We start from the raw sequence: 27,981 nt of genomic DNA on the forward strand, positions 1-27,981 counted from the left end.
CGTCACAGCCTGATAATCACGACTTTACCGGCAGCCTTCACTTCATGCTTTATCTCAGCTGGGGTGTGCCAAAACGGATGCGCACCAACATGGGACCCACGTTCCCTAACAAGGGACTGTGCGAGGGGGTGTTGGGATCTGGACACTCATCAGTGATCAGAGTATCAAAGATGAGTGTGTCAACAAGTCTCCTCCTGTGTTTAAATGCTCTGCACCACACAGAAGGGAGAATGTGTGTGTGTGGGATTGTTTATTCACTTTAACCGACTTTGATTGAACCCTTTAATTCAACTTTTTTCAAACCAACGCATGATTTATTCCATTTCCTATTTCCAAGTATGATTTATAAGGATTATATATATTTGTGATTAGTCATTATTTTTGCTGTCTATATAAATTATGTCAAGAATTATGTTGTCAAACTATTTGAAATTATTTTGCTTTTATGCCGTCACAACTGTGCTCAGTTTAAAGATGCAATTTAGAGGATTTGTCATCTAAATCAATCAGTTACACATGGTTGTAACTTTTCCCAAAACATTCGGGAAATTCTTAAATCTCCAGATTGTCATCCAACGCATCACGCCAATTCATTAAAGATTCGGTATGAATTTAAACGCTGCTTTAAATACACTAATACAGCTTCAATTAAAACCAATCTGGAGCTGTTCTGTGCAATCAGCTGACAGTTCTTTGCAGTAAACCCTGTGAAGATGAGTGCTGACTGCAAGGTTATGCAAGAGGTTATCGCAAAACTCTTCACTGTCCATCTCACTCGGCCAGGAATCCTGAGGACCGCACTTCAGATGTCAGCTCTAAAACTGTACTTCAGGTTGTAGCTTCCTCTTAATCAAGAGCGCTTTTGTCTCTGAAGTTGCTGCACCCTCACACAAACAGTGTGTGTAATGGAGTCCTTAAAGATAGAACATTGACAAAGGGTTTAAAGGATTTATCAACATGTATTTTGCAAGTTTTAAGTCATTATTAATGACAGCGAGGCATTATTACAACAGACAGAAAAAACAGCAAAAATGGTGGATTTCAAATGACACAAATCTGCTTCCTCAGTTTTCCAAAAAGGTTCTTTAATAAATAGCGGAAAACTGACTGACTTTAAAAACATCAGCACTTTGAGGCAAATCTGTGTACTTTCATTTTGTTCATTGTGGAATCTGATCACCGTTTCTCGATACAAACAGGGCACGCGTTACAAAGAAGGTGCTGAGATGATACAAAGTCACACCTCCTTATAACTCAGCTTGCAAATATAAGCCTCCATGTAGAGAACAGTAGTGTAGATCAATGAAGGTCCTTTTTGTGGAGAATTTCAAACAGGTCGACGTGATAGTGACGAACTCAAAGGGGGAAGAAAATGTGTTTGAAATGTTTAGACAACAATTGATCCCAGAAATAAAGCCACCTCTGTATTCTTTCCTTTAGACCGAGTGGCAGATAACAGAAAGCATTGGCCCCCCACACACATACATCTGGAGTAAACATTCCACATAAGCAAACACAGGGACAGACCTGGAAGTCCAGAGGGATCAAGACACACTCTGGGGCTATCAGCTGACCCCTCCGCCCCCCACACTGACACATTTTCTCTCTCCGTGGCTACGTTAGGTGGTGATGGCTCGCCGTTTTTTTACACTCAGTGACAACCACCTTAGGTCCTGTTGTGCTTCTAGGATCGTACTGTCCATGCTTTGTTGTCCTTTTATTTCCCCAAGGTTTCCATCTGTGGTTTTCTTTGGACTGCTACTGTAGAAACAGTATACTGAACGCCATGATGACACAGCAAGCCGCCACCCAGGGACTCTTCCGCTCTCCTAGAGAATAGAAATAATTTTAAGTACGCAGCAGCATCTTTTAGCAAAATGTCACTGAGTTTCTAAGAAAAATTAGACAAAATTTGAACATTTGGATTAATCACAGGCTTACCTATTCTGGCACACTTCCAGAAAATTCCTAGAAGCCTGAAAGATAACAGAAAGTATAAAAATTAAAAGCAGAAACTATTTAATGCCCCCTATTTTTTCACTACTAGTCATACTTTGATATGAGAGCTGTGAAAACTGTTTTACAAAACCCAAGGAGCCATCAGATGTCCATGTAAGGAGTGTGCAAAGTGGAAGAGAGGGGGACAGCAGGCCGGTCTTACTATCTCTGGTGACAGCTGAGGAAAATGTGGCATTCCAGGCCTTCACTTTTCTAATGCGTCTGTCAGCCTGTGTGAGGTCCTGTGTGCGTGTCTGCGAGTGTATCTTGCACCAACTTTCTTCAACTTTCAAACTGACCAGATGGTGTCAGCATCCCATTGGGATCTTAGCTTTTATTGACCTAGATTAACCCTGGTTTAAAGTTACATTTTCTACAATAGGAAAATTTACTTCTTTAATAATGTAAACATGTTTTTCTGCACAAATTCTTAGAATTTGCCCGGAGGTGTTATTCTCATCAGATTCTAGACCCATCCCTACAAACAAATCAACAAAAATTATGTCTCATTCCTCAGTCAACAAATCAATCAAGAGGGAAAAGTATTAAATCATCCCATCTGCCACCCTCAGTCTCATGTGTTTGTCTGAAAAGGATGTCCCTCCCTGCTCCATAGCTGTGTGTGTGTGTGTGTGTGTGTGGGTGAAGAGTGTGTGAAAGCAAGTGTGCGAGAATGTGTGCGGCTGTTCCAGGGCTGTGCCAGACTTGCTAGAAGTGAATCATGGAGTTTGTACATCCAAGAATAATAATGATTCAATAATGGTGAAAATGTAGGCCTTCTGCTACTTTACTCGCCTCGATGAGGAGCTTCTTATTAGGTGGAAAAATAAGAACGTTTTCTAAGTAGCTGTAGCGAATTAGAGAGGAATGGATAATTTGTTATACCACTAAAGAGTAGCAGGCACCGACTGAAAATATAGTGGCTACAAGATTAGGGTGGGAGTATTTTCAATGTCCTTATTTCACCCCGAGGCTTAGAGAAAAAGTCCACGGGAACAAAGTACTTTCTTTTGTGGAAATGGTCCAATTAAACCACATGCTTAATTACAGAATCACAATAATGCACTTGGCATACATTATATGACCAAACACAAATAACAAATGAATGGAGAGTTGACAAGCATTTCTAAAAATCAAAGTGCTGCATCGTGGTTCACTTGTATGTTGAAGTTCTGATGGAAGCATCACATCGTGCTACTAACTGAGTCCACCAACACATTTGCTTTGGTTATGCAGTAAGATAAAAAATGTTGTTGTATAGGTGATGGGTACATTTTTTTTACTAAAAAACCTTCACAGCAGCTTCATTAAGCATCTTGAACAGAAGGCGGATCATACCCAGTCTTGTTCTTGTCTAGCAGGCTGGGAGCCATGGCTCTGATGTAGGCACAGGTACAGATCAGGAGGAGAATCACTGTTAGTAGTGACTGGAAGTTGAAAATGGCCGACTGAAAAATAAAATGAAAATAAAACATTTAGTACTGACATGATCTGAAGCAGCTCACCAGTGATAAGTCATACAAATTACAACAAGTGAAAACATAGTTCTTAAAGTTGTATCAGCTGTTCATTCTTGTACTGTGCCGAAGAAATCAGTTTGCTGTGCAGACCCAGTTAGAGTCACATGATTATAAAAAGACTGAACGCTAGATTGAGGACCGATAGAGTTAAGACTTACAGTCAAATGATGATCTTTTAATGGTTTATGTAAAATTAACAAGCTAACATGGCTAAGAGGTATTGTGATGTAGGAAAAATCCAAGTCCCATAATGCCGTGTGCCACAAAACAAAGAGCCAAGCCTGTTCTGCCTCGCTTTAAGATATCTAGATTATTTTAAAGCTTAAATTAATTTTGTAATCCGCGTCATAATAAAATGTAAAACATAAGAAACTTGATGCAGATTTGAGATTTTAGTGTTTGATCCCGACACAGTGACACTCTAAATGAACATAAAAATGAAGGCTAACTCTTCCCTTTTTGGGTATAAATAAGTGGCTTTGTCATTTACATGCATGTCCTGTAAAGTTAGGAAATGTGGTGGAAAATCAAATCAGGAGTGTAGCTTAGTTATTATAATTTTTTTTATTTTTAGTTATTGTAACCCTTCTTTGGAACGATCTCTTTCCGCTCACAGATATACATTATGTAAATTCAACAATTTCTGTGTTCATCCAGTGTCAATTTAGGACAAGCTTATAGGCACTCTTATCTAGTAAATAGAGAATTTACCTTTCACCTGTGTGAGATATTTTAATTAAGTAATTTCATTGCTAAAAAATAGCAGGGACATTTAGGTGTATACATTAGATTAATGTATATTATTTTACTATGTTTTGTCCCTACATTAACACTTGATATAACTTTTAACTAAATAAGTATAATGTAAAAAAAAATCGATTTAAAAATGTTTTATTTATTTTACATTTTATTTTCTTTGGATTTCTCTCTGCGGTCATCATCCACCTTCCCTGTTCAAACTGTGCTGCACATATGCTTTGGGATGAAATCAAAACTTTAAGGTAATCGATTTCCACTAGTCCTAAAAACTTAATTGAAATTATGTATTCAGTGATAAGTGCTTTATTAACGACACACATTTTACGCCTTTGTTTCAGACATTAACGCAAACTCATAGACGGCATCTGCGTAATGTAAATCTTCAATCAGTATGTGAACCAGACACGTACAAATGCACGCTCTCTGAACTCTGCTGCAGCTACGTGGCACACACCCCAAAACATTGTGATACTCGCAGTAATTTTGCTCATTAATAAGTTATGCACTTTGCCTTTGGTATCAATTAACTGGCGTTACTGCAAGACGGCAACTTACGCGGTGATATAAATCTATAATTTAATTACATTTATCAACAAACACATAATGCGATAGCCAAACTGGCTAAACTTTTAGCCTATATAAGCTAGCTAGTGCTAGCTTTGCAGTGTAGCATTCACAATACGTCCTGCTCCATACTGAATACTAGCATAGGATGTTGTCATAGTGTATTACCGACATCGATTTTGTAGAACGTGTTTATAGATAATCTTTGAAAGACGCTATTAAAGAGCAGAAGCGCTAATTTAAGACGAACTTACCATTTTTGTTGTGAGTCAAAGCCACATCACACTTCCTGCTCTCTGGAACTTACGTAACGTAACCAACTTTTGCGTAACGTAATGACGCACTTCGCAGCCAAATCTTTTGTTTGCTGATTGGCTGAGAGCACAGGAGTTGAAGGTTGAGACGTCTGTCAAAAATCAGTCTACAGAGAGCGGCAATGATTCCATACAAAACACGCCTCATGCGGACAACACGGTAGTTATAGCCCATACAATACCGTAAGTCTTTAAAGAAAAATTACATACGTTAACCACATGCAAGTTAAAGTAAAATTAGTCCTTCCGTTAGAGAAAACCACTCTTCTATGAGAGCAGGGCGGAAGCACTGGCGCCTTGCCGTGCATGTACACCGCCAACGGTGAAGGTAGTGGTAAGCTAGTCAGGCTCTTTCTGAACAAGCAAGTTTATTTGATGTGAAGTATAATGAGGCTGTAGCCTAAATTATAATAAAATTTCAGGTATTATGGCACTAAGAGGGAAGCGACAATATGTATCATAAATCTAATGCAGTGCTCGGGATGTTTAAATAGCTGTTCAAAAGAAAGTGTATTCATTATGTCATCAGGTGAAATATTTACTATCGAAATATTGAGTATTTAGTTAAATTTCCCCATTTCACAAGAAACATACCGACATTGCAACATTAGAAATGACATCTGCCTATATTTTTGACATGTAGGTATGGTTTCCTACATGCTATAGAGAACTGTTAGTTATTTGTCAACAGTCTAATATATCCTGTTCTCTCTTAGTGACGTAAGACTTACATTTTTGTGGTCCACTTTTCTCTCAGAGTTTTCACAATGAAGTCCCCTCCCTCCAACCAGCCACGGCAGCATCTTGATTGCATTTAAACCATGTTTCCTAAATCCCCCTCGACCCTTCCTTCCCAGACACTCCAAGAGAGCTCTTCATGTAAGAAGAAATCTGTCAGATTGTTAACCACACATAAATAATGTTCTGCATATTTTAGTACAAGAGTGCGAATGAAAATTTTGCCTTGGACTGGAGAGTCTGGTTTATCAGAGCAAGAGATCAGCAAGTGTTAACTGTAGACAGACGTTCCTCTTAATGTGATAAAGTTTTATAGTTAAAGGTGCACTGACCCATTAGGGCTACATTTCAGTATGCATGTACGATAATTAATATGGCATCAGATCAAATTCATAGTTTGATGCTAAGCTAATTTAGCACGCAAACAGAATAAGACTTCTGCAAACTGCAGAGCACATTGGCATAAAAGTTGATATAATTACATGATCAGTTTTGTGCCATCACAGGTTGTATTGTGCCAGGATCTCTATACACACAACTGTAACCTTCACTGGGAATGGCTCACATTTGTGCCTCAGCCTGGCTTGGCTTAGGTCACAACAGTCACCTTTTCCTGTCTGAATATTCGAGATGTGAAAATGACCTGTTATTGTGCAGCTGGATTCAGGGTTAGCAAGACGGTATAAACAACATTGTAAGGACGAGCCAAGGTCGGGAGGAAAACCCTTGCAGGCTTGCAGGGTTTGTTTAGAAGGATTGCCCTCTTTTTTTAAATTAGTCATCTCTTTAATGATTTCAATGCAGAGCTGAAGTTGGTGTGATTATTGCTGTTTGGCTGTGGCTGTCTCCTGTTTGTTCAAGTAGATTGCAGATTACTTTTCCTTCTCAAACCACCCGTTTGTACAGTTTATATTCTGAAATGTGTTATTGACCGAAGTTGTATATTCCTTCTCCTTGTGTGATCTTTGTGGAGCTGAAATGGATGCTGTTTTGACCACACGATCCACTGAGAAGACACTTTACAAATGATGTTACATCTAGGTCTGAAATTTGTCTATATATTCTGCCTTCAGTCAGAAGTCTTTTAATCTTAAAGGAGTTCAGAAAAATATAGTTTCTGGGTGTTAGCCACATCTTGTCTTACAGCACAAGGCGATGCATGACCCTGACCTGTTCCTACTACATCACTCCTCCTGCAAGCAGCAGGGATGTAAGTATGTAAAGTGTCAACCGTTAAATTGAAGTGGTTTTTCAAACCTGGTCTTTATGTTGAGGCCTGTAACGGTCAACTGATGCTGACACAACTAAATCTTCCTCTGACATCAAGCTGGTATAAGCTGAGACAGATTTTAATGCTTTGACTTCTTGAAGTAGGTGTTACATTTCCTTTCTATTTGTCAAGTGGCCTGAGATAGCCATTACTTTGAAGGAATAATGAATAAAAGTCTGACGCAGCCTGCTGCTTTTTAGGGCAGCATGTTTTAATCCCTGACTGATCATGATAAAAGTAGACTTCCCAACGAGCTCTCCTTTTCATCTTGAGACCTTTGTGGTGGAGAGAGCATGAGGGGAAAGTCCAGTGAAAGGACAGTCAGCGGACTGGCCTAATTGTCAGGGTCTATTAAAGACACGGTTAATTGCCATGGCTTTTACTTCTTGCATGTACTCCTCATTTAAGCAACAAGATGCATAATGACAGGCTCTCTTTGTGACTCACTTGTCTATTACTTCCTGCGCACAGTTATGTCTTGCAGTTTCATATGCGGCAGTGTGAAGAAGTGACAATGAAAAGGTTGAGCAAAAGATTACAGAGGGAGACAGAAAAGAGGATGAAGCCGCGTGTTCAAGCTGTCGAGGAGCTTCGGTTGATTTAAGCATTCGAGTGATTGATTTCTGCCGATCGAGTGACTGAACAGGAAGACTTCGGGATTGACTTTGAAGGCCTTGCGCGGCTCTCCATTCCTGACAGACAGCACTGTTCATTTAATTGGACGGTCCTTCTGTCATTACCAGAGGGTCATCGTCCTCGCACAACAGATGTTACAGTTACTAATGAGTAGCTGGGCTCACTTTATGAGGTTAAAGTTGAACCCTTCAGCTCCCTCATCTTGTGTAGCCCCTCCGTCCAGCCACACCCCTTCTCGAAGCACAAAGGTTCAACTTTAATACGCTGCGAGGCTCTTTGTGCATGTGCAGATGTGCGTGCATCTGTGGAGAGGGCTTGTGTGTATGTCAGATCTCCACTGTACGTCCCGTTTTGAATGACCTTGACCACCTGCTTTGTCAGCACATATGACGGGGGATACAAAGAAAGAATACAAAAAAAAAAAGAAGTGCTGTCACGTTCTAACTTATAGCAGCGTGTCCGAAGGCGCTCATTTTCATTTTTTCAAACATGTCCAGCTTGGCTAACTGCCACTTTAGCTGTCCTTTTCCTTCCATCTCCACACACTTTGCCCTGTAGTTAAGCAGGGAAGATATCCAACTCACCTCTCACTTCACGTGGAAGCAGTAATCACATGTTCTGGCCTGGACATCCGTAATCAAGTAAAAGTTTCTCAAGCCCTCTGAGAAGTAAAAAAAAAACTGTGTGTAGCCAGCAAACCAGAGCGACATTTCATATTGTAATCCCTAGATCAACATCTTTTGAAACTGATCTGTTGAGCATAGGCTGTATTCTGGCAGGAGGCTTAACTTTAACTGCAGCTGTGAGTCAGTTAGCCAAGACAATCGCCTGAGGGCAAGGTGACATTACCAAACATCTTGCTCGGTTCACTCATTGAACAATGTCGTATGAGAAAAAGGTGATTTAGTTTCACTGTATTAAGTCATTCTGAGAGCTCGAGTCCCTCGGGTTTTGCTCTGCTCATTGTGGTCTGGCATGGCCGTGGATGAATCAGCTGGAGAGGTGTTAGGCTGTAGCAATAGGCCTAGATGATTAAGAGTTCTTTCCCGTATTTTGCAGGGCAGTCAATGGTCTATGTGTCTTACAGTTATTTCATATGCCTCCCTAAGTATCCACCAAAATCTAAATGAGTATGAGGTGAAGAATAGACCATGCAGCTGCAGAATCATGGAGCTACAAAGTTAAAAGTTGTTTTTTAAACTTAATCCATTCTCAAGTAGATGTTTTCAGACTGTAATCTCGACCTTAATATGATATTCAGACTTGCTTTAAGAAATGCATGTACTTCCTTGGACAACTTGGGCTTTTGGGTTATATCTTTAACAGCGTGTAATTACCGTACTGGTGGTCGAGAGCCCACATTTCCTCACAAAAACCTGCCAAAACCTGTTAATCTCTGTGTGGTTCCTCTTACTCGCAAAGACCCCCATTAGAGACACACACAGAGATGTTTATTACCAAATCCAAGCAGTGAAACAATGAGGCACATTGATGCAACTGGGAGATTAACACAACCTTACAACACTAAAACAGATCGGTTGGAGGGCGTTCGAAGGAGGTCCTAGGACCACATAGTAAGAGTACGGCGTTAGAGATACCCGGACTACGATGCAATAAGCTTGTTTCTGGCTAAATGAATCATAATGGCACCTGGAGAATTTATTTATCCAACATCTTTGTTTTTCTGCAGGTCATGAGTGGTGCAGTCCGACAGATCACTTTAACTACTGATCCAGACACACCGTACTTCCTGCGAGTGGACTGGGCCGTGGACCTTGGTGCTGGGTTCACGTTAGCGCTGACTGATGGCAGCTCAGCGTGGATCGGAGAAGGTAATGATCTCAGAAACAGTACAAAAAGACGTATTTGAGGAACTAGGAGGGTAAGAATGTTTTAGTACACTTGAGTATCGTGATATTATATTTTGTGATACTGTATCGATTTCAATATTGAATCGTACCAATGTTATCGTGATATGTATCGTATCGCCAGATTCTTGCACAGGATAACTCCAGTTATTCACAGTGCAACACTCTTAGGCCAAATTTGTTGTAATTTAAAGTGGTAATCTTGAATATCTCAGTTTGGTTCTCTTTGGCGGCACCTATGGCGATAAACAGTAATTGCAGGAGCACACTTGCCAGATATCCAAACAGGGTCGCATGTGTGACGTCCACGGTTTGCTTCGGTTGTAACTCCTGATTTTCCTCGCTGACCGTCACTTTCCTTTTCAGACTGTTTGCCTTCATCTGAGCGTCGAATTTATTTCCTTTTTTTGGATTTTCACTTATTTTTGAAGTTGTATCTGTAGTCATCCATCTTTTCTTTGTTTGTTCAGCCATAGTAGATTACTGTTTACTCGCGACACTTGCAGAGACCCGAAAAGCAGCCGCTTAGCTCTGCCTACCCTCTCTGGCAGACCAACCACTGCTGGGTGATGGAAAACGCGTCTGGGCACCGCTTGTGATTTTTTTTTTTTGCGAAAGTCGCACCCGACACCTAGTCCATATTTCTGCAAAGGCTTTCATCAGTGGGCCATAGGCTCAATCACCATTGTGTTACCTCATTCTGCGATAGATAGAGACTTAACAGACATTTATTTAAATATAAATCTTCGAGACTATAACTTTTACCCACAATTATTTATCTTATGTGTATTATAGACACATATATCTTTTGACCACTGACCAGCCCGGCTGTTCACCAGGTCTACCAATAATCAGACTGCCCAGATTGTGCAGGCACCTGGCTGAACCCCATCTCATAATATTCTAACTGTTGGTCCTTTAACCAGAGGGACAGCAGTGACCTTGTTTAATCGTCGCTCTTCACTCCCGTGCTGCAGCTTACAGGTGTATATAGTAGATTAAACTCTACAAGGCTCGTCTTTGTATGCACATGTCAATGTTCAGAGTGTGTGTGTGTGAGTGTGTGTGTGTGCTTACATATGCACATGAGCACATTTTCCCTGGAAGGACACCTGGAAAATAACTGCTCCCTAGTTTTCTATTGCTGTCCATCTGCAGAGTTGACAGGCAGAGATGGGGTTGTGACAGCTATGTGCAGGCTTCTGGGTCGTCAGTGTTTCTGTGTTTGATGTGCTAATTGGGACCCTCAACCCCGCGTTAGCAGCTGTGCAACAGCTGATGACATTCCCCTTGGTTTCTCTGCATGCTTCCTTTTAAATCCGCAGTCACGAGCATCAACGCATCACTGCATAATAAATGTTTATACTTTTGCTCTGAGGTCTGCCGTCACCCCTCTGGCAGGTTTCTCTCAACTGTGCGACTCAAAAATGATAAAAATGTCTTCTTTGTGTCCAGTTTCAGAAGACGAGGTGACAAGGGAAGCCGGTGATGTGGAAGTCACGAGAGAGAAATATGTTGAGGATCTTCTTCAAGCACTAACAGAAGGAGGAAGGAGGCGAGGCAAGGAGGAAGTTTATTCATTCCACCTCACTCCAGATCACTGTCATCTCTCATACCAGAAGATCTGTAATGACATCTCGGTGAGCAAAAGCTTTGGGTAGATTTTTATAATCCGACTGTACCCTGAGGATAAATGCATCCAACGACATACAAGCAAATAGAAAGGAAGTCTCTATTTTACAGGGGGCTGTTAAACAGATAAGGTTTACAGTCTCCCCACATTATAGATTAGAAAGGCTTGGTTGCCTTTAGGCCGATATATAAAAAGCCACACAGATAGGAATCACTCTGTTAGCAGTCGCCCAATAACAACAGTATAGGACAGTTCTCTAATGGATGCAGCTCGTAAACATGTAGGTAAAACATTTGAAAGGTAAGTTGTAGCTCGTTTGTGTTAATGAAAAAAATGAAACCCCAGTCTGAAAACATCAGAATCTGTACAAGGCCAGTCCTCCATAGTTCACCACGAGTGACAGGTTTGATGGAGTACAGGTCACGCTGCTTCCAGTGGATTACGGTGTTATTCTTCCAAACTAAAAGATGATGCTGTTGCCTTCAGGGAGCAGGTCACTTGGGGTCCTGGGAGTTCTGTGCAGGTAGAGGCGACCAGAGGGAGAAGGCCAGGGGGGTTAGGAACATGTTCGAGACTATAAAACTCTGATTTATGGACAGGGCCGTCCTCGTATAACAATGTTAAACAACAACTGATTAGAGCCTCTCTTCTTTTCTTTCTCCAACTCCCCCTGGCTTTCTTTTGTCTCTGTGAGCATTTGCTGTGTATACAAGTGTGCCTGTGTGTCCGTGTCAGGACATGTGCAGGCATACTGTAGGTTTAAGGAGATTCTCAGTTGTTGGGTGCCTTATATCAAGTGAGTGTGACTTTGTCTTATGTAACTGAATCCTTTATTTCAGTGATGTAATTTTGACTCAGAAGAACATAAAGGTATACAGGATTTCACCTTATTCTGAATGCATATGATCACCAGTGAATAAACCACTATAAATACAAGCATCTGAACAGCAGCCATCATTTTACTGTTGTATCTCAAACTTAAAGAATTTCACGTTGCACTTGTGAAGCCGGTGTTCGGCTCTTTTTGTGTCTTGCACATGGAAAAGATGTAGCCTCAGGGAGCAGCTAGACCACACATAAAGGCCCAGATATGTCCAGGCCCAAGTGTGTTTTCTACAAACTCAATCAGTGCTCACGCAGTTGCTGACAGTATTCATCAGTGTGTGCTGTATGTGTGTGGTAGACACAAATCTAAGAATCCTCTGGGACTATTTGCATGAAGTGCAAACTACCACTTTTGTCTAACACCTGCTTCTTTCCTTTTTTTCCTTCCTTTCTTTTCTCGCTCTCCCTCGTTTGCCTTTTTTTTTCAACGCGTCACAGAGGTTAAAAACTGGAACATATTTTCCCAGCTGGATAATTTGAGGGTGCAGAAATGACCAAAAATGAGTCAATTTTCCTCTGGGAGGAGAAGAAAGGAGATTGCAGACGAAACAGGTGGTGAACTTAACCTGACATTAATATTTTATGAATATGACCCCTGAAGTTGTAATGATCTATGTAATTTGGATGTTTGCTGTAAAACAGCTACTAAGCAGGTGTCTTACGAGGCTAAGTCAGACATTATCTCCTCCTTAATGTCTGTTTAAGAACCAATCTGTCATTGGTGGAAAAATGATTATTCCAGTGCTGACTCTTCAGTGTCAGTTTAGACACATTAGGCTCTTTCCGACTGAGGCCAACAGATCCTTTAGGCCTGCAACTAATGATTATTATTTATTATCACTTCATTTATAAATTATTTTTTTGATTAATTGATACCTCGTTTAATCATTTAATTGTCAAAAAAATTCCCAGGACCCAAAGTCTTAAAATTGCTTCCTTTGTCCAACCAACTGTCAAAACCTAAGACTCTCTATTTACTATCATAAATAACAAAGAAATGTGGCAAACCCTGACATGAAGGAAGCTAAACCCAGCAAATGTTCGGTGTTTTTGCTTAAAAAATAACTTAAACTAATATCAATTTTCAAAGGTTGCCAACTAATATTCTTGCTATCAACTAACTGACTAAAAGTTGCAGCTCTACTTTGTTTTAGACGAGTTCAATTTGGATCCTAAATATGACACATAACTTGAACTATATATTTTTTCAGTGTAGTCATTTTTACGAAGGCCTTGATGTAAGTAATTTGATTACACAATTATACAATGGTATTTCAGTCTTTCCCTTGGATTACTTTTTTTAAAGGGGCCGTATCTTTTGAATGGATATTCTCATATGTTGCATGTTTTTCACATTTTTGGGTGTTTATTGTTCACAGTGGAAAAAGTGAAAACTGCATAATTGCGTGTTTTTCCAGAGTTACATTTTTAAAAAGGTCGCCTCTGAAATGGACCGTTCAGAACAGCTGCAGGTTCCTACGTAGAACCTTGCTTTCGCTGAAATCGACCAATCGTCATTCACCGTCATTCCCCTCGGGCTGCCTTCATGCACTAGCTTGTAGTCAAGTCGTTGTCAAGATTTCAACTTACCATTCTGATTCCTCCTGGCGATTCTGGCTCGTACGTATAAGGCCGAATAACCGATGCTAGAGCAGACATGTTCTCTACAACTCTGGAGTGACAGTGCAGTGTGGCCGCTCCCCCACGTGTGTGATCCCAGGGGCTACGCGGTCAGCCAATCGTGGCTAAGGTCTGACCTTTGATTGGCAAAACAGCTTGTTCGTTTCAGGAGGAAGGAGAGGCTCCGAAAAATAATAAGATTAAAATATATATCCAATTTTTAAAACGAAACAAACTTTGCCAACGCGATTCAAAAACACATTAGAATAATAATTTATTACATGGCTAAAATATGTCCCCTTTAAATCAATCACTTACTGCATTGTCCTCTTTCTGTTCAATAAAAAGATGCAGTGCTGTGAAACATAATAGTCACAAACATTTTTGCTCCATGATCTGTTAGTAGAACTAATATGCGTCCTGTCTTTTTGCCTTGAATTAAGTTGGGTTCTGCCAGACATGTCTCCCGCCCTGTCACAGTGCTTCAGTGTATATGTGTAGAGGTAGGTCTGGCTATATGATACTAGATATCCAGAGGCGTCCCGGTTTTTATACCAGTTGTCAGTCTTGACAGTCTTGTTGTCAGTGGCACTCACAGCTCGGTTCTTTTTTTCAGAGCGGGGGGATTGGGACTCCGATTCTTGACAGTTGTGGTAAAAGAAACCACAGTATTGTGGATGAGACTGGGAGGATAAATGTGACACTGATTGTTTCCATGTTTTTAGTTGCCAAGAAGAGCTAGTGTTATAGTTCACTGGGGATTCCAGCTGCGCAGTGTGACGCCAGCCACAAATTTCACTGGAGTAGTCCATGTTTTCTTACTCTGATTGAATCATCCTGAATTCTGAAGCGTGAAATTATACGAAATGTTCAAAAACTAATATTTGTAAATCATGCACAGTAAAATGTTCAGGGTTAGATGTTTGAGGCTGTAAATTAAATGCAATATATTATATGACAAATGGATATATAGGCTATATTGAACAAAAGCAAAAACATAACAGCTTACATTATGCCATTGTGCTAACAGGTGACCTTTGTGTTTCCTTGTCACTTCTTTTTAGCCTTCATTTTAATTATTTATTGGCTTTTATCTCATCTCTCTGTGCAAAAGAGCACATCTGCCTACAGATGAAGACTCATATTTTTAGTGATTTTATTGATTAGTTGTTGTAAGCAGCTCCCTAGTTTGATCGACCCAAACAGACATGGACAGTAAACCATTCCTGGTGATGCTGATTTTTGTTTGAAAATGCTTTTCCTGCAGTTTCAGAGAAGAAAAAAACAAACTGTCATCGTTCATACTTCAAAAGCAAGATGACAGAAGTCTGTTGCATGTTTGGTTTTAACTTTACTAATGTATAAAAGTTGTTCTGGTTTTAGTGTGTGGGAGATTGTTGCACAACTGGACGCCAGATTTTCCTCCTTACCGCATTAAAGACTCCGCTACACCGACGCATCTCTCCTGCTGTCATCACCGGCAAGTTCCACCGCAAAGTAGTTTCTTATTGAGCCATGGTTTGCCTTGCTGCTTGATGTTTGCAATATTAATGTGAGCGATATTAATCATAAAATCTCTGAACTCAATATTTTAACATTAATGATTGAGCTGTTTTCAGCCACTATCTGTTCCCCAGTCGGTGCTGGGAATGTTCGTGTTATCGGAGAGACTGACCGCCATCGCCCCTCACTTCCTGCTCTTTATCTGGCTTCACGCCTCTGCACGGCGGACGAGGGAGCTGATGCGACGAGCCGATCTCTGCTTAGTGCCCACACTTCCCATACTGAGGGACCTTGCCTGCCCTTGAACACTGCGTCTTTGTCATCATGCGCACACTGCTCACCCACTCACTTCCCTGTTCCCCTAGACGCAATAATGAGTTTTAAAACAGGAAAAAAGACAGAGGGGCTCGGACCACCTACCTGTTCACCATATTTTTACCATTCTTTATATTAATAAGTAATAACTTGTACTAAAAACATCATGCAACATTTAATCAGTGGATAAAAAATATGAATATGCCTATCAATGATTCTAACCTTCTATATTATCTTGATTATTGGTCTTTGGTTAATGGGGGTGATTGTCCTCTGCTCCACTGGAATACATGGTGGGTTTTGCCTACAGCAGTGTGTTGGACAGTGTGATAAGGAAAGCTTTGTTCCTTCAGTGCCCACAGTTTGTTATGGTATCATTTTCACAGGGACTGTGTTCTCCTGGCTTTGTCCTCCACACCTACGTCCCCCCTTCTCCACGGGTTCGACCTTCTGGTCTGGCTGGCTGTCTGGAGACGCACACACAAACAAACAGTCAGACCACACACACATCTGCCCTTGCTCTAATGTGGGACAAACTTACAGTCACATTTTGCTGCATTAATGATGTTGCATACAGTATGTTACATCCCAATGTTGACCTTTCAGGGTTTGCGAGGTCATTGACTCCAATGATGTAGGAAACGTCGTCCGTTAGAGGTCATCTCTTCTTCTGTCATGTTGGCTAGCTGGCCCACCCTAACCCATAGTCATATGGGTACTGTTAGAGGCCAAAAAGCAATAAACAATTTGCTTATTTTGTTTCTTTTTCAGTCAAGTTACACAGTGGAAAAATGTGGCAGTGGGTCGAGGATCACAGACAAACAGTCTGACCTCCCACACCTTGGCACAAGCTGGCAGCAGTTTGCAGTCTGACCTTTCACTTTATCTCCGAGTCTCACGAGAGAAACAGAAGCTCAGGAAAATAAACGGAGCTTATTAGTTGTTTTTTTTGGCTTTCAACAACAATTTTAATCCCCTAAAAAGAAATTTCTATCTAATGTTTACCTGTATTGTCAGATTTATATCTTGTTTAGTGCATCCTCCCAAGTAAAGGTAAACTTTTGTTGATCTGGAATTTGTATGTTTACTGCACTAAGACTTCTCAGAAACCGTGGAACACACCAAACTGTGGTATTTAAAAGAAGGAGCAGAAGAAACAAACAGCCGCTGAGTTTCATTTCCAGTGTTAATCCAGTAAATAAGGGTTGTGCTTCCAGCAGTTTAGATCTCTGTATCTGGTGTTTTAAACAGGTAATAACACGTTAACAAGCTGCTCAGGAAGATTTATGGTGTTAAACGGTGTCAGTGGGTCTAAGTTTGATGACAAAGTCCCGGTTATTATAATAGATCGAGCCTAGTACAGTAAATGTAGGACATTTCACTCTTCAAAGTGTGCAAATATTAGTGTAGTCAGCATGTCAGAGTCTTTGCCCTTCACATTATCCTTTCTCACGTGGATGATTTATTGGTGTGACTTTTCCTCTGGAAGAACAGGAGATTTCGGCATAGATAGGTAAAGGAGGGGTTTGAGGAGGAGATCAAAGCTTTTCACAGCTGACACACCTCTGTTGTGCAGCTCTGCATGTTTCTTTCTATTGAACCATCTTGCATGGACACTGAATCGCAGCTACGTCAAATTGTAGTAACTTACAGAGCTCAGTATGACACAAATCGCCTTGAAATCCCCAAAAGGAGCCTGCATTGGATCACTCTGACATCCTGATGTTACTCTACAATTTTATGAGCTCTCAGGAAACTCACCCTCTTTAGATCCCGGGTGGTCTCTTCTGTGTCCCAATCCTGCAAAGTGGACTTCAGTAAAATCACCGATCTCCGTGTTGTAGAAGGGCGGGAAGTATTGGAAGCACAGGCACTGAGTAAGAGAGTCAGTATAAACAGAGATTTCTTCAGAATATTAATTTAGTTATGGAATGATACTGAAGGGAGTTATTATCTTATAATACAAGTAATCTGAAGAAGAGAGAGACTAACATTTGACATTGAGAGAAAGAGCATGCCAAAGAGCAGAGGAATGATTGAAACAGAAGGCAGGCTATGGGAGTGAAGCTTTGGGAGCGATGTGAAGCGAGTGTCCACTCAGTCAAACATGTTGAGGTTCACCAGTGGAGGGAAAAAACAGCTGTGTGGCCTGCCAGGACAGCATCAGGCCGGGACAAAAATGACAAGTATTTTATGAGAGCTTTTGAAGATGGCGGCTTTATTACAATAGGTCTGCGACCCCGACGCAGCCCAGTGAAGATTTAGCACCTCATCACCTTCTGGTTTCCCAGTGCATCAGAGCTGGGCTTGTGTGTGTGTGTGTGTGTGTGTTTATGTGCATGGGAGAATCTCCAGGGCGACAGGCAAACAAAGATAGTCCAGCTATTTGAAAATATGTTTGGTGTGGCAGGTCCAGGTGGAAAGGTGTTTCTGTGCTCGGGGTTTTATTTTACAGTAGCTTTGTCCTGGTTTACTCGTGTAGAATCGGAGAGCTGTGGTAGAATTTAGAAAATGTTACACATAAATTAAATTTTTTCTGTCGCTCGCCGCCTGCTTCAGCCTCTGCTCTGTGACTCAGTGCCAAATGCAAACCGAATGAGGAATGTTTTATCACATCTGAAGCCTGCTTGTGATTCCAAAAGTCACAGACAAGAAGCAACAGAGAGGAAACTCTGTGCTCACCTGCACAGTTCACTGCTGACCAGTGCATTCATCCTGTTTTTCTCCTGCACAGAAGAAGAGTCTCCCACTTCAGAGAAAATGTGAGGTCATGGTTAGTTGCACCTCTGTAGTGCAGAGCTTCTTAGGATGACGTGAAGGTGCAAATTCTTACTCACTTTTTACTGTAAACAGGTTTTGAAAACAGCCCCAACACATCCATCCATGCATCAGATTCTAGCCCCCTTTCTGCGTCCCCCCTGGTACACCTGAGGCAGCTGGGAGATGTAGTCTTAAATCTGTCTCCTCCCGTTGTGTCATGCTCAAAGGAAGGCATCCTGAGGCGATGCTTAACATGTGTCACGAACCAAATGTCACCTGTCAAAGCAGAGGAAGAATGGTTGAGTGCTGAGGTCTCCAAATCCCTCTAATGACAAGATAAGACAGCTTTATTTATCTGCAGGGAAGTTGATGAGAAGCTGCTGCAGCACCAAATAGGACGTGCCAATAAAACATATCTACAGATGTTATTTTAACAATATAATCTACAAATATGTCCACACATTCTGTCCAGTTATTCACTCATAAGTCAGAAACTAGAAATGTAATCAGAGTGAAAAACATCAAGAAGAACAGCTGTTCTTCTCAGTGTCATTAAAAAGCATTAGTCCAGTCGATCTGATCTCTTATTATCCTTCTCCCTGTTTCTACTTCCTCTCTTCCCCTCCTCTCTTCAGGTGCACTTGGGTTCTGTGGCGCTCCAGCCAGCGCCAGACCCTTTAGAGCTGAACCGGGAGATGATTGGCCATTCCCTGAAGCGCAGCACGGATCTGGAGTCAGAAAACTGCCAGCTGTTGGAGGAGAATCGTAGCCTGAAACGGGAGCACCAGAGAATTCTCAGAGAGTAAGAGAGCGGGAGGAAAGCAGCCCTGGGTTTTGTTCTGAAGCATTAAAATGCGTGTTTGGGAAAGATTAGTTGGTGGAGAGCAAATGTCAAGTTAAAACGCAAAATACCCCGACAGAATCAAATTATTTGCTCAAGATGTTCAGCACTGATTTTTGTTTGTTGATTATCTTGTTTGCATGCAAACTCGCTTTGCGTTATTAGTTGTGCTGCCAGCTGTTTATATGCTCAGCAGTCACTGAGTATGACATCATCACTGGTTTGAGAGTTTTGAGGGCTCCACCCAGTGTTGCAAAGCAGGCTTGTGATTTCTGAGAACTAACATCAGATGCTCACTTGAATGTCTTTCATTTTATACATCCCTGGTGCTTGACCTCTTGGAACTGTTCATTCTTCTGTGAATGAATGGAGTTTGCCAGCGATGGAGGATGGGAATGACATATGTCTGCAGAGGGCGGAGGCTTTAGCATCATTCTTAGCAAATGACTCACAGAAGGAAAACAAACAAGAATCATCTGCATTTACACATGTTTTTGTCTTTAGGTGAATGCATATGCACCTGTCTATTAATATGAGTGCAAACATGTGCAAGCGGGAGTCTGTATGTTTTGCACATACTGCTGTGTTTCTCTCACCAGACTGGAGCAGCAGGTTCAGGATAAAGAGATGTTGGAAAAGGAGCTGTACTCACGTTTTGTCATGGTGCTGAACGAGAAGAAAGCCAAGATCAGAGGCCTGCAGGACTCTCTCCAGCACCTCCAGCAGGCCGATGACCAGCAGAAAGATGAGGAGGGGAAGCAAAGGTCAGCTGACTGATTTTGCATGGCCTCCTCTTATTCTGTTGAAATCACCCTGTGGTGCTCTGGCATAAAGGACTTGCTTTGCTTATTTTGAATGCAAGTGGACCAGTGAAACATGTTTTATTCTAACATATTTGGTCATTACAAGAACTCCTGGGTCTGATGAAATGCTAGCCAGGTGTTGCCTGAGGATAAAAACATTAACAGTGTGTTTCACTGATTTGCATTTCAGCCCAGATGATGTTTGATTACCAAGCATCCGTGTAAACACAAAAACAGTCAGTGGATGAGGCTGCTACTCAACGTTTAACTTTATGAAATTATTTGCAGATTATTTTCTTGATAATTTGTTCAATAAAACATTTGACAACGATCACAACTTTAAGACCAAATGTTGATGTCTGACCAGCAGCCTTAAACCACATCACATTCGATTTAAAATAATGGATGTGCGTAAAACTTTTGTGCAAGTAAGCGACTTCTCCATCAGAGACGTGCAAAACGGACAAGAGCAGCAAATTTCGAAATATTTTCGAACACGCTTCGGTTCTGGTATGAGCCTTTTAGTTTTGATTGGATAGAGGCATCTCCCCAAATAGCATTTCGCCGTCTCTCCACTGCTGTGTGCCGTTGTCCTCTATCGTTCTTCTTCTTTCGAATCACTGGATATTACCAAGGCACTGCGGACCAATTCCGTGTTCAAATGCAAGTCGCATGCATGTCTTTGACTCTGATTTAGTACCACATGTTCAAGTAGCCCAGTTCCGAATTAAAAAAATGTGACATCATGAAACTTTTTGCTTTTCACACTGATTTGAAAAAATCAGATCTGTGTCACATAGGAGGAGAAAAAATGGAATTGGGACACTTTTAGCTGCAGTATGAATGCAGCCTAGGTCATTGCTTAAGCTACACATTTGCAAGTTTAGTTTCCTAGTAAATGCACAGAGCTGCCAGCTGTACGTATGTGTTTGCCACACCTTTGGCGTCGCAGACGATGGCTAATTATTTTTTTTTACAAGCCTGTGGTATATAGGCACTCATAGCAGGTCATAGTGTATGAATGAAAGAGTTTACTCATAATCGCTGCTCATGTGTCTGGCTTTACAACCCTCCCTCGTGGTCAGTAATAAGTATTGAAAGTCGATTATCCAAAGGTTTTGCCTCATAATGAAATGGGATACTTTATTTCCACACTCTTTCTCACTCACACTGATTTTTCTACACACGATGCTTTGTTCCTTCAGTGACAACGAAACAACTCATGGTGAAGATGACAGTCAGGACAGAAGATCGGAGTCACTTCGGAGCTTTCATCCATCTCAAGAGGCGACTATCCTCATCACAGGTGTGTGTGTGTGTGTGTGTTTGGTGTTAGGGGGTGCAGTTGTTGTTTCGAGAGGGGAAATTGCTCGTACGCCCATTAAATGAACAAAAACATAATTTGCCTACTTAAACTGAATTATTGGCAAATATAAATGAATAAGGCACAATAAAGTGTAAAGTCTTTTCATCTTGCCCGCGTCAGACGGGTGATATGTTGCAACAGAAATATCGGTGATAATAACCAGATTGAAACATCCCTAATTTCTTAGAATAAAGAAACAAAGGGTTTTCTCAGGAGGGAAGGGAGGACCTAACCAGTGCACTTCATAAGATAATGAGAACTGGCAGTTAGCTTTGTGTTTGGAGTTAAACAAACACATGTGTGTGAGTTTGATGGTGGTGCAAGCTCAAGAAATTCTTACTTTCTAGTATTCATGCACCATTCTAAATATATACAGTGTTACACTTACATGCACATGCTACGTGTTTTGGTGGAGCAGGGTGTGAACGTACTGAATATGGCAACTTTTCGCCCATTCCTGGTACTCGTTGTGACTTCATAGGTCAAGATGTGACTCAGTATTGATGCAGACTCTAAAGTGAAACTCTTGAGTTTTAGCTTTTCCTTGAACTGATTTAACTGTCCAATAAACCTGACAGTTGAATGTAATTGATTATGTAAGCAGGGGGTTTAAACATCAACTTAAAAGCACACACAAGCAGAGTGTATACCCTCGGGTAGCCAGGTTCTGGGAAACACTCGCCTGTGAGTCATAAACCCACCCAGAGCAGTCTGCTGTGATTGCTTCAACACGGCCCACCGTGAGGTGGACTCCCCTTCCTGCGTTATGCAGAGCAAGCGTGATGTCACATCTGCTGAGTCATACCCCCCCCGTACGGCAGCGCTGCAATCAGCTGGGATAACCCACTGATCGCTCGCTCAATAGCCATGTTTGTGTTCACGGCCAAGCTCAAGCCCCCCCCTGACGGGATAACACAGTTACAGAATACACTGACGTTGTAGCGGCATCATCAGGTTCTGTTGTTTGCCTCATGTTTTCTGCACTTTGTCTCACTTACACTCACACATACACACGCCCTCCCCTGCATGCTCCCATCCTGGCCTCAGTGAAGATGGATGGAGGTTGCAGATTGCTCGGTGAGGGTCCTGGCTCACACTTTGTTGTTTGCAGGCCAGAAGGGTTATACAGAGCTTTATTGTGTTTTAAGCTTGTCAGTGAAAATCACCTGGCACTCATCACTTATTGTTGTGCCTTGATAAATTTGTCCCCCTTTAGCTGCCATATTGTGAGCCTTCTGACATTATCGATGTACACAAAGTCAGCTCTTAAACAAATTAGTCTGGAGCGTTTCTCTCTTGGCCATAAGCTCTGAAACAAGCCATAAATTCACGTCTGTGGCTTACAATATGCTAATGGATGTCTAATGGATCGTTTCTCCTTCTTGTTTATAGTGTGGTAACCTCAGCAACCAATTAATCCATAGCCATCTTCACAATAAAGACTGGAACATACAGTCAGTTTTACTGTTTATACATTCAGTAAACACGTACAGGAATCAAATTAAGCAAACTCCAGTGAATTTTAGACGTCACTGACAGTTGTTGAGTCCACACCCATTTGGCTTGTGCAAAGTTTGACCCAGTTCAGAAACAGAGTGCCCAAAAGCAACATGTCTGTCTTATTTGCATTTAGAAATCTAAGCAAGCTTTACTGGCAAAGTGGGATACACAGTTCCCCCTTTGACATGCGTGGCCCCAGTTAACCCTTGTGCCTCTGGGTGTGTTTTCTTATCGGTGAGGCCTGATAAGAGAGAGTAATGACTTAAAGTTCCCTCCAGGTTTTCCACCTGATTACGCCAAAAAAGGAAGCATATCAGTCACAAAGGGGTGACGAGGTAAGAGGTCGAGATAGAAGAGGAAGAAGGGGTGGTCTTTTAACAGTAACATAAACTTTAAACCAGACTTAATTTACCTTTCATTAAATATCAACAGCAGCAAAACTTCACCATCTTCATTAAACATCTTAACTCCTAATCAAACTGTTAATCAAGTATTTCTTTTATCTACCATATCTGCTCAATCTGTCGATCTTTGAATCAAACAGGCTAGCAGCACTGTTAAAGGGCAAACAGGTGTGTTAGAGCATCTGTCTGCATGTAAACGATTGTATCCGAAGGGGGGACCGGCCTCGTGTGGAATGCAAGATCTCTATCCCCGATAAAGCTCACAGGACTTTTGGTGTGGAGTCGTCCAGGGTCAGCAAAGGTCAACTGAGGCAGTATGTTCTGAAGCTGACACAAATGTGTCACAAATGTCACTGATGGAGAAATTGGCCTGTGCAATAAAGATGAAGAATTTGGTCATTTGTAAGGAAACCGCCCAAGTAAACCCCCAACTATTTGGAGCAGGACAAGATTTCAGGGTTGTTGAGAGTTTAGAGGTGTGAAGAGGCATTTGAGGAACTTGTCGTCCAACAGCCAGAGGTCACTGTTTGGAAACCAGCATCTCGTTCCTTTGATTTACTGGAGACCAATTATTTAAATATGTGTTTGTCGGACCCACATTATGAGGGGAGGTTTTATCAACGGTTCTGTGTTTTAACTTTTAATGTGTTTACTATCTTGTGTGCAGGTCGTGACTTGGTGTGCCAGGGAATCTCTCTGGACCGCACTTTTTCTGATGAGGAAGATGAACAACCGAGACGGAAGCGGAGGTTGCTTCACACGCTGAGTCCAGAGCCTTCTGACCAGGAATAAAATCACAGGTTAGTCACATAACCGATGCAACCTGCATTACCATATTTGGTATCATACTTGCTGTTAGTCACCGTTTCCTCTAGATAACTTACATTTTTTAGTACATGAAGCTGTTCCCGGAGCCTCTCTTCACATGCAGTATCAGTAAGATAGCAGTGAGATTTAGAAAGAGAAAACGGGGTTATATCGTATTGCAGATTTTCAGGTAGCTCATATTAAAATCGTGTGAACATGTCGCACAATCTCTCTTCCCGTCTTCTTTCAGTCGACCAAAACGCTCTTCCATGCAGCTCCAAAACCATAATTTAATGATAATGCAAGAAAATCATTTCAAGCTTCGTTTTATGGCCCTGTGAAACATTTCACCCTCAAATTTCATTCATGACTTTTGTTCCGCACTCAGACAAACTTCTGAAAGAACCACAGTCACAGATGTGGGGTGCCCCGATAAATGTTTAGCCCCCATTCCTTCCACTGCTCTCATTAAAGAGGGTTGAATCATCATTTTGTCGTCATCATTGATGCAGCAAAAGACCTCCAGACATGCACACTTCCCAGCATCCATCAGTCAGCTCTGGGCCCTGCAAATTCCTGCGTAATTATTCAATTAGTTTTCTTTGTTTTAGTTCAAGTATTGATTGCATTTCGCATTAAAGACATGCAGAACTCCTTCCTCTCCCTTTGACCACAGCAGTGGTCTCACTATGGGAATTTGTCTTAAAGGGCCAGATCGCAGATTTTCAACCTCAGTCCTATCATGCTATCATGGGGAGCTAATGCCATTATGGTAGGAAAAAAAATGCAATTTGGCTCTGTGCCTTTGGAGGACGCTATCCGCTTCTCCAATGGGCCCTGGAAAACCTCCACCAGATTACGTAAAACGCGTCATCTGGCGGAGGCCAGGGAGCTTGCTAAACTACACTTCCTCAATGTAGGACGCCCGCCTCCGATGTCATGTCTCGTTCAAAATTGTCAGGTTTGAAATGTAGACTGCAGACCTGAAGAGTTTTTAGACAATCAACCGGTATATTCTGTTCCGCTCTGAGCCATTGCCTGCAGCCAAACGGTATTATTTCACTCCAGCGTCTCTCGCTGGGCCGTTCCTTTCAGAGGAAGGGGCGCAATGCACGCTGGGTGTTGTAGGAATGTAGAATGGGCAAAAGCACGAGCTGTTTGTACAATTTTCTCCACAGCTGTGGCGTCAGTTTCAAATATCATTGCTTCGATCGATTACAGAGAACACCAGCTTTGACTGACAGTGTTTTTTTCCAAGAGCAAATTACTCCTTTAAGATGCTGAAGAAAAGTTGGGTTATTCTGTAGTTAAGGGTTATTGTAAGGGACATTTGGTGTTATTTGAAAATGTATTTAGCAAAAAAAACAACCACAACAGACACACTGATTTTACCTATATAATCTATAGCATTTGAGGTCTTTAACTTCTGATTTTACCTTGGTATCCTGGGTAGAATGAGTAATATTCTTATTCTAATAATTTTAAAGCTCTTATCAGCATGACTTTGGGAGTTTAGGCTTCCTGGTGTCAGACAGAGTTTAAGAGATGAATCAGCTTCTGTTTTGTTTGGATTTGCAGATGTGTTTCCTGAACATCCGTCTCAAATATACAAGGTGGTGAGGTCCATTCACATTCAACAGCTGCATGATTTCTCATACTGTACTCACTTGCTGCAAGCTCAGACTAACATTGCATCTTGTTCAGAGGCCACTGCTTTGAAAAGTGTCTGTTGGGCCACATTCATTACACTGCGCGCTACATCTAAAGTCAGAAAATCCTCTAATAAGTATTTTAAAGAATAGCATCTCCAGATCCAGTGGTTACAGTGGGACAGTAACATCAACCTTCACTTGTCATCAAGTTTTCAGTCAATTTATGGTCCATTTGATCAACTCTCCTACATTTGTTGTGGCGACACTTCCTTTTAAATCTAAAAACATCATAACATCCTCCCACAGCTTACATCTGGGTGTTGGCTGTCAAATAAACAAAAGTGGAAATTACTGCCGTGTGGAGTGTCGCTTGGTCCAAAGAAGCAGTGACAGCAATAGCTTTTCTGTTTCAGAAATAACATGCACTCCTTTTTGCATTTGCACTGATGCCTTCTCCTTCTATCAGATTTCATGCGTTGCGTCGTTCATCGATTTTCTCTTTCTAAACAACTAACATGACCTTTTTTGGCAGTATGCATGGTACTATATCTCCATATTGAGGGATAAACTATTAAATTCAAAACGTTCTGTATGTTTTTTAAGTGCAAATCTTGTCTAAACTCTAACTTTCTCCTCTCCCTTCTCTCTTTGCCTCTCATTCTCCCTGTCTTGTCTCCATCCTCCTCCTCAGTGACATCCACGAGTCATTATGTACATGATTAAAGCCCTAAATTGAAGGCTTTCCTGACAAACAGGCTTTTTTTATTTTAGATCCTTCTTCAGCTATGTGGCAAGCTACTTTTGGCCACTCAACCCTCACTTGATACACAAGACCAAAACAGTGACAACCAGGCAACAGTGTCCTGGAGGTGTCCCCAGATTTCATGCCAGATTGTGAAAGTGATTTCATCTGGTTTCCTTTAACTGTGACAATTACCTGCCAAAGCTCTAATGAGAGCCTTGCTGCTTGTCTCGGGTTTTACATGAATCATAAGACGAACAATGAACGCAGCTTCTTTTCTTAAACGCTTCATTTTTTTCTCCATTTCGGTGCTGCCGTCACTTTGCTCAAGTTCGTTAGCGGTCATGTGATATCGGCCCTGCAGTGCTTCCTCAGGAACTGATGGCGTTGCTGCTAATGACTGAGAAGACACCGTAGAGAGGCTGGATCAGGAGTATGGAAGCAATTTCTCTAGAGTTCGCCCACAGCTCTGATTTGACTGCCAGGCCCCTCTGCCTTGGCTCTGTGTGCGACTTGAGGAAGAGTAACAACTACTGAGGGACAGCAGGTTACACCCAGAAAACAGGGTGTCACCAGCAAGGAGCCCAACTGCTTTGTTGCTGCTTATTCATCATGTCTCGCTTATGTTTTCCTCCTTCTTTTCATGTGAAAATAAACTATACACCAGCTCTTTCATCTCCACTCTCTACACTAGCATTTTACCTACAATCATTTGACCCCTTCTTATTTTCATCTGTCCTTTTATTTTGTAGATATTCGTGGACCAGACTACCTGCGGGCTGTTTCACAGAGGGTTAATAGGGTGGTGTTTTCTCTCACCGTCTTCACCTCCTCACCTCTTCCGCTACTTCTGCTACCAGCTTTAGGTCCTGAGGTCATCACAGTGTGTCTTCACACTGACAGTAATGAACCTACGGAGACCTGCTCAGGGTCTTCATCTGACCATTCTACCTTTGACTTCTGGCCCGTCCTGCTGTCTTTTATGATTTTGATGATACCTATCTGTCTGCCTAAGACCACGGGTGGCAGCCGGGATAATCCCACAACACGCGCTTGCTGGGATAATAATCCCCACAGGAATGTCACACTTTCTGCTCCACACTTCCCATCAATACGGCATTTTTAAAAAGAGGAGTCCAGATCAGTTTCTGAAGATCATTTACAGATGAGTGCATAACAGGTGGAGGATGAGACAAAGGGTAGAAGAAAAGGAATATTTCACTGTGGTGTCATTCAGAATATTAGAGCGCATGTTTGATGACTGAATGCACAATATAGCAATAAATGTCTGCTCGTGTTGATTCCCTATTTTGAATATAACTTGGCGACTTTGTTTTTGTATTGAAATGCACTGAAAATGTTTCATTTTCCAATCAGATGATTTAAGATGTTTTTTATTGATTTTATGATTTTAAATGTGTCAAATATTCTCAAGAAATGTATTATAAATACATGAATGAGAAGTAAAACTTTAATATGTGAA

At 41.5% G+C, this 27,981-nt stretch overlaps 2 protein-coding genes across 3 annotated transcripts; one reads left to right on the top strand and one right to left on the bottom strand.

Moving 5' to 3' along the window:
* Positions 1-947: 947 nt before the first annotated feature.
* On the bottom strand, positions 948-5,149 carry tmem167a (transmembrane protein 167A). Its single transcript, XM_069683226.1, has 4 exons — positions 5,096-5,149; positions 3,337-3,446; positions 1,942-1,976; positions 948-1,829 (listed from the first exon to the last, which is right to left on the bottom strand). The coding sequence occupies exons 1-4, from the start codon at positions 5,096-5,098 to the stop codon at positions 1,759-1,761; spliced, it is 219 nt and encodes a 72-aa protein (XP_069539327.1). The 5' UTR covers positions 5,099-5,149; the 3' UTR covers positions 948-1,758.
* A 99-nt stretch (positions 5,150-5,248) lies between these two features.
* LOC138610479 (DNA repair protein XRCC4-like) lies at positions 5,249-27,966 on the top strand. 2 transcript variants are annotated; one of them, XM_069683241.1, is made up of 9 exons: positions 5,249-5,338; positions 9,490-9,631; positions 11,123-11,307; positions 19,019-19,185; positions 19,824-19,988; positions 21,233-21,333; positions 23,965-24,097; positions 25,683-25,717; positions 27,251-27,966. In XM_069683241.1, exons 2-7 carry the CDS (start codon positions 9,493-9,495, stop codon positions 24,087-24,089), a joined length of 882 nt encoding a protein of 293 aa, XP_069539342.1. In that variant the 5' UTR covers positions 5,249-5,338; positions 9,490-9,492; the 3' UTR covers positions 24,090-24,097; positions 25,683-25,717; positions 27,251-27,966. The 2 variants fall into 2 exon arrangements, with proteins under 2 accessions (XP_069539342.1, XP_069539343.1); XM_069683242.1 differs by lacking the exon at positions 25,683-25,717.
* The last annotated feature ends 15 nt before the right edge of the window (positions 27,967-27,981 follow it).

This window comes from Semicossyphus pulcher, unplaced genomic scaffold (assembly GCF_022749685.1).
Source record: "Semicossyphus pulcher isolate SPU_LCO1_2020_fin unplaced genomic scaffold, fSemPul1.0.p SCAF_6, whole genome shotgun sequence".
Classification (NCBI taxonomy): Eukaryota; Metazoa; Chordata; class Actinopteri; order Labriformes; family Labridae; genus Semicossyphus; species Semicossyphus pulcher.

Coding starts and splice junctions, on each gene's coding strand:
- tmem167a (XM_069683226.1), bottom strand. Junction 1,977..3,336: donor CTAGACAAGAACAAGACTGG/GTATGATCCGCC, acceptor GTTATCTTTCAG/GCTTCTAGGAATTTTCTGGA. Junction 1,830..1,941: donor CTGGAAGTGTGCCAGAATAG/GTAAGCCTGTGA, acceptor TCTATTCTCTAG/GAGAGCGGAAGAGTCCCTGG.
- LOC138610479 (XM_069683241.1), top strand. CDS start 9,493: ATGAGTGGTGCAGTCCGACAGATCACTTTAACTACTGATCCAGACACA. Junction 19,186..19,823: donor CACCAGAGAATTCTCAGAGA/GTAAGAGAGCGG, acceptor TTCTCTCACCAG/ACTGGAGCAGCAGGTTCAGG. Junction 19,989..21,232: donor GATGAGGAGGGGAAGCAAAG/GTCAGCTGACTG, acceptor TTGTTCCTTCAG/TGACAACGAAACAACTCATG.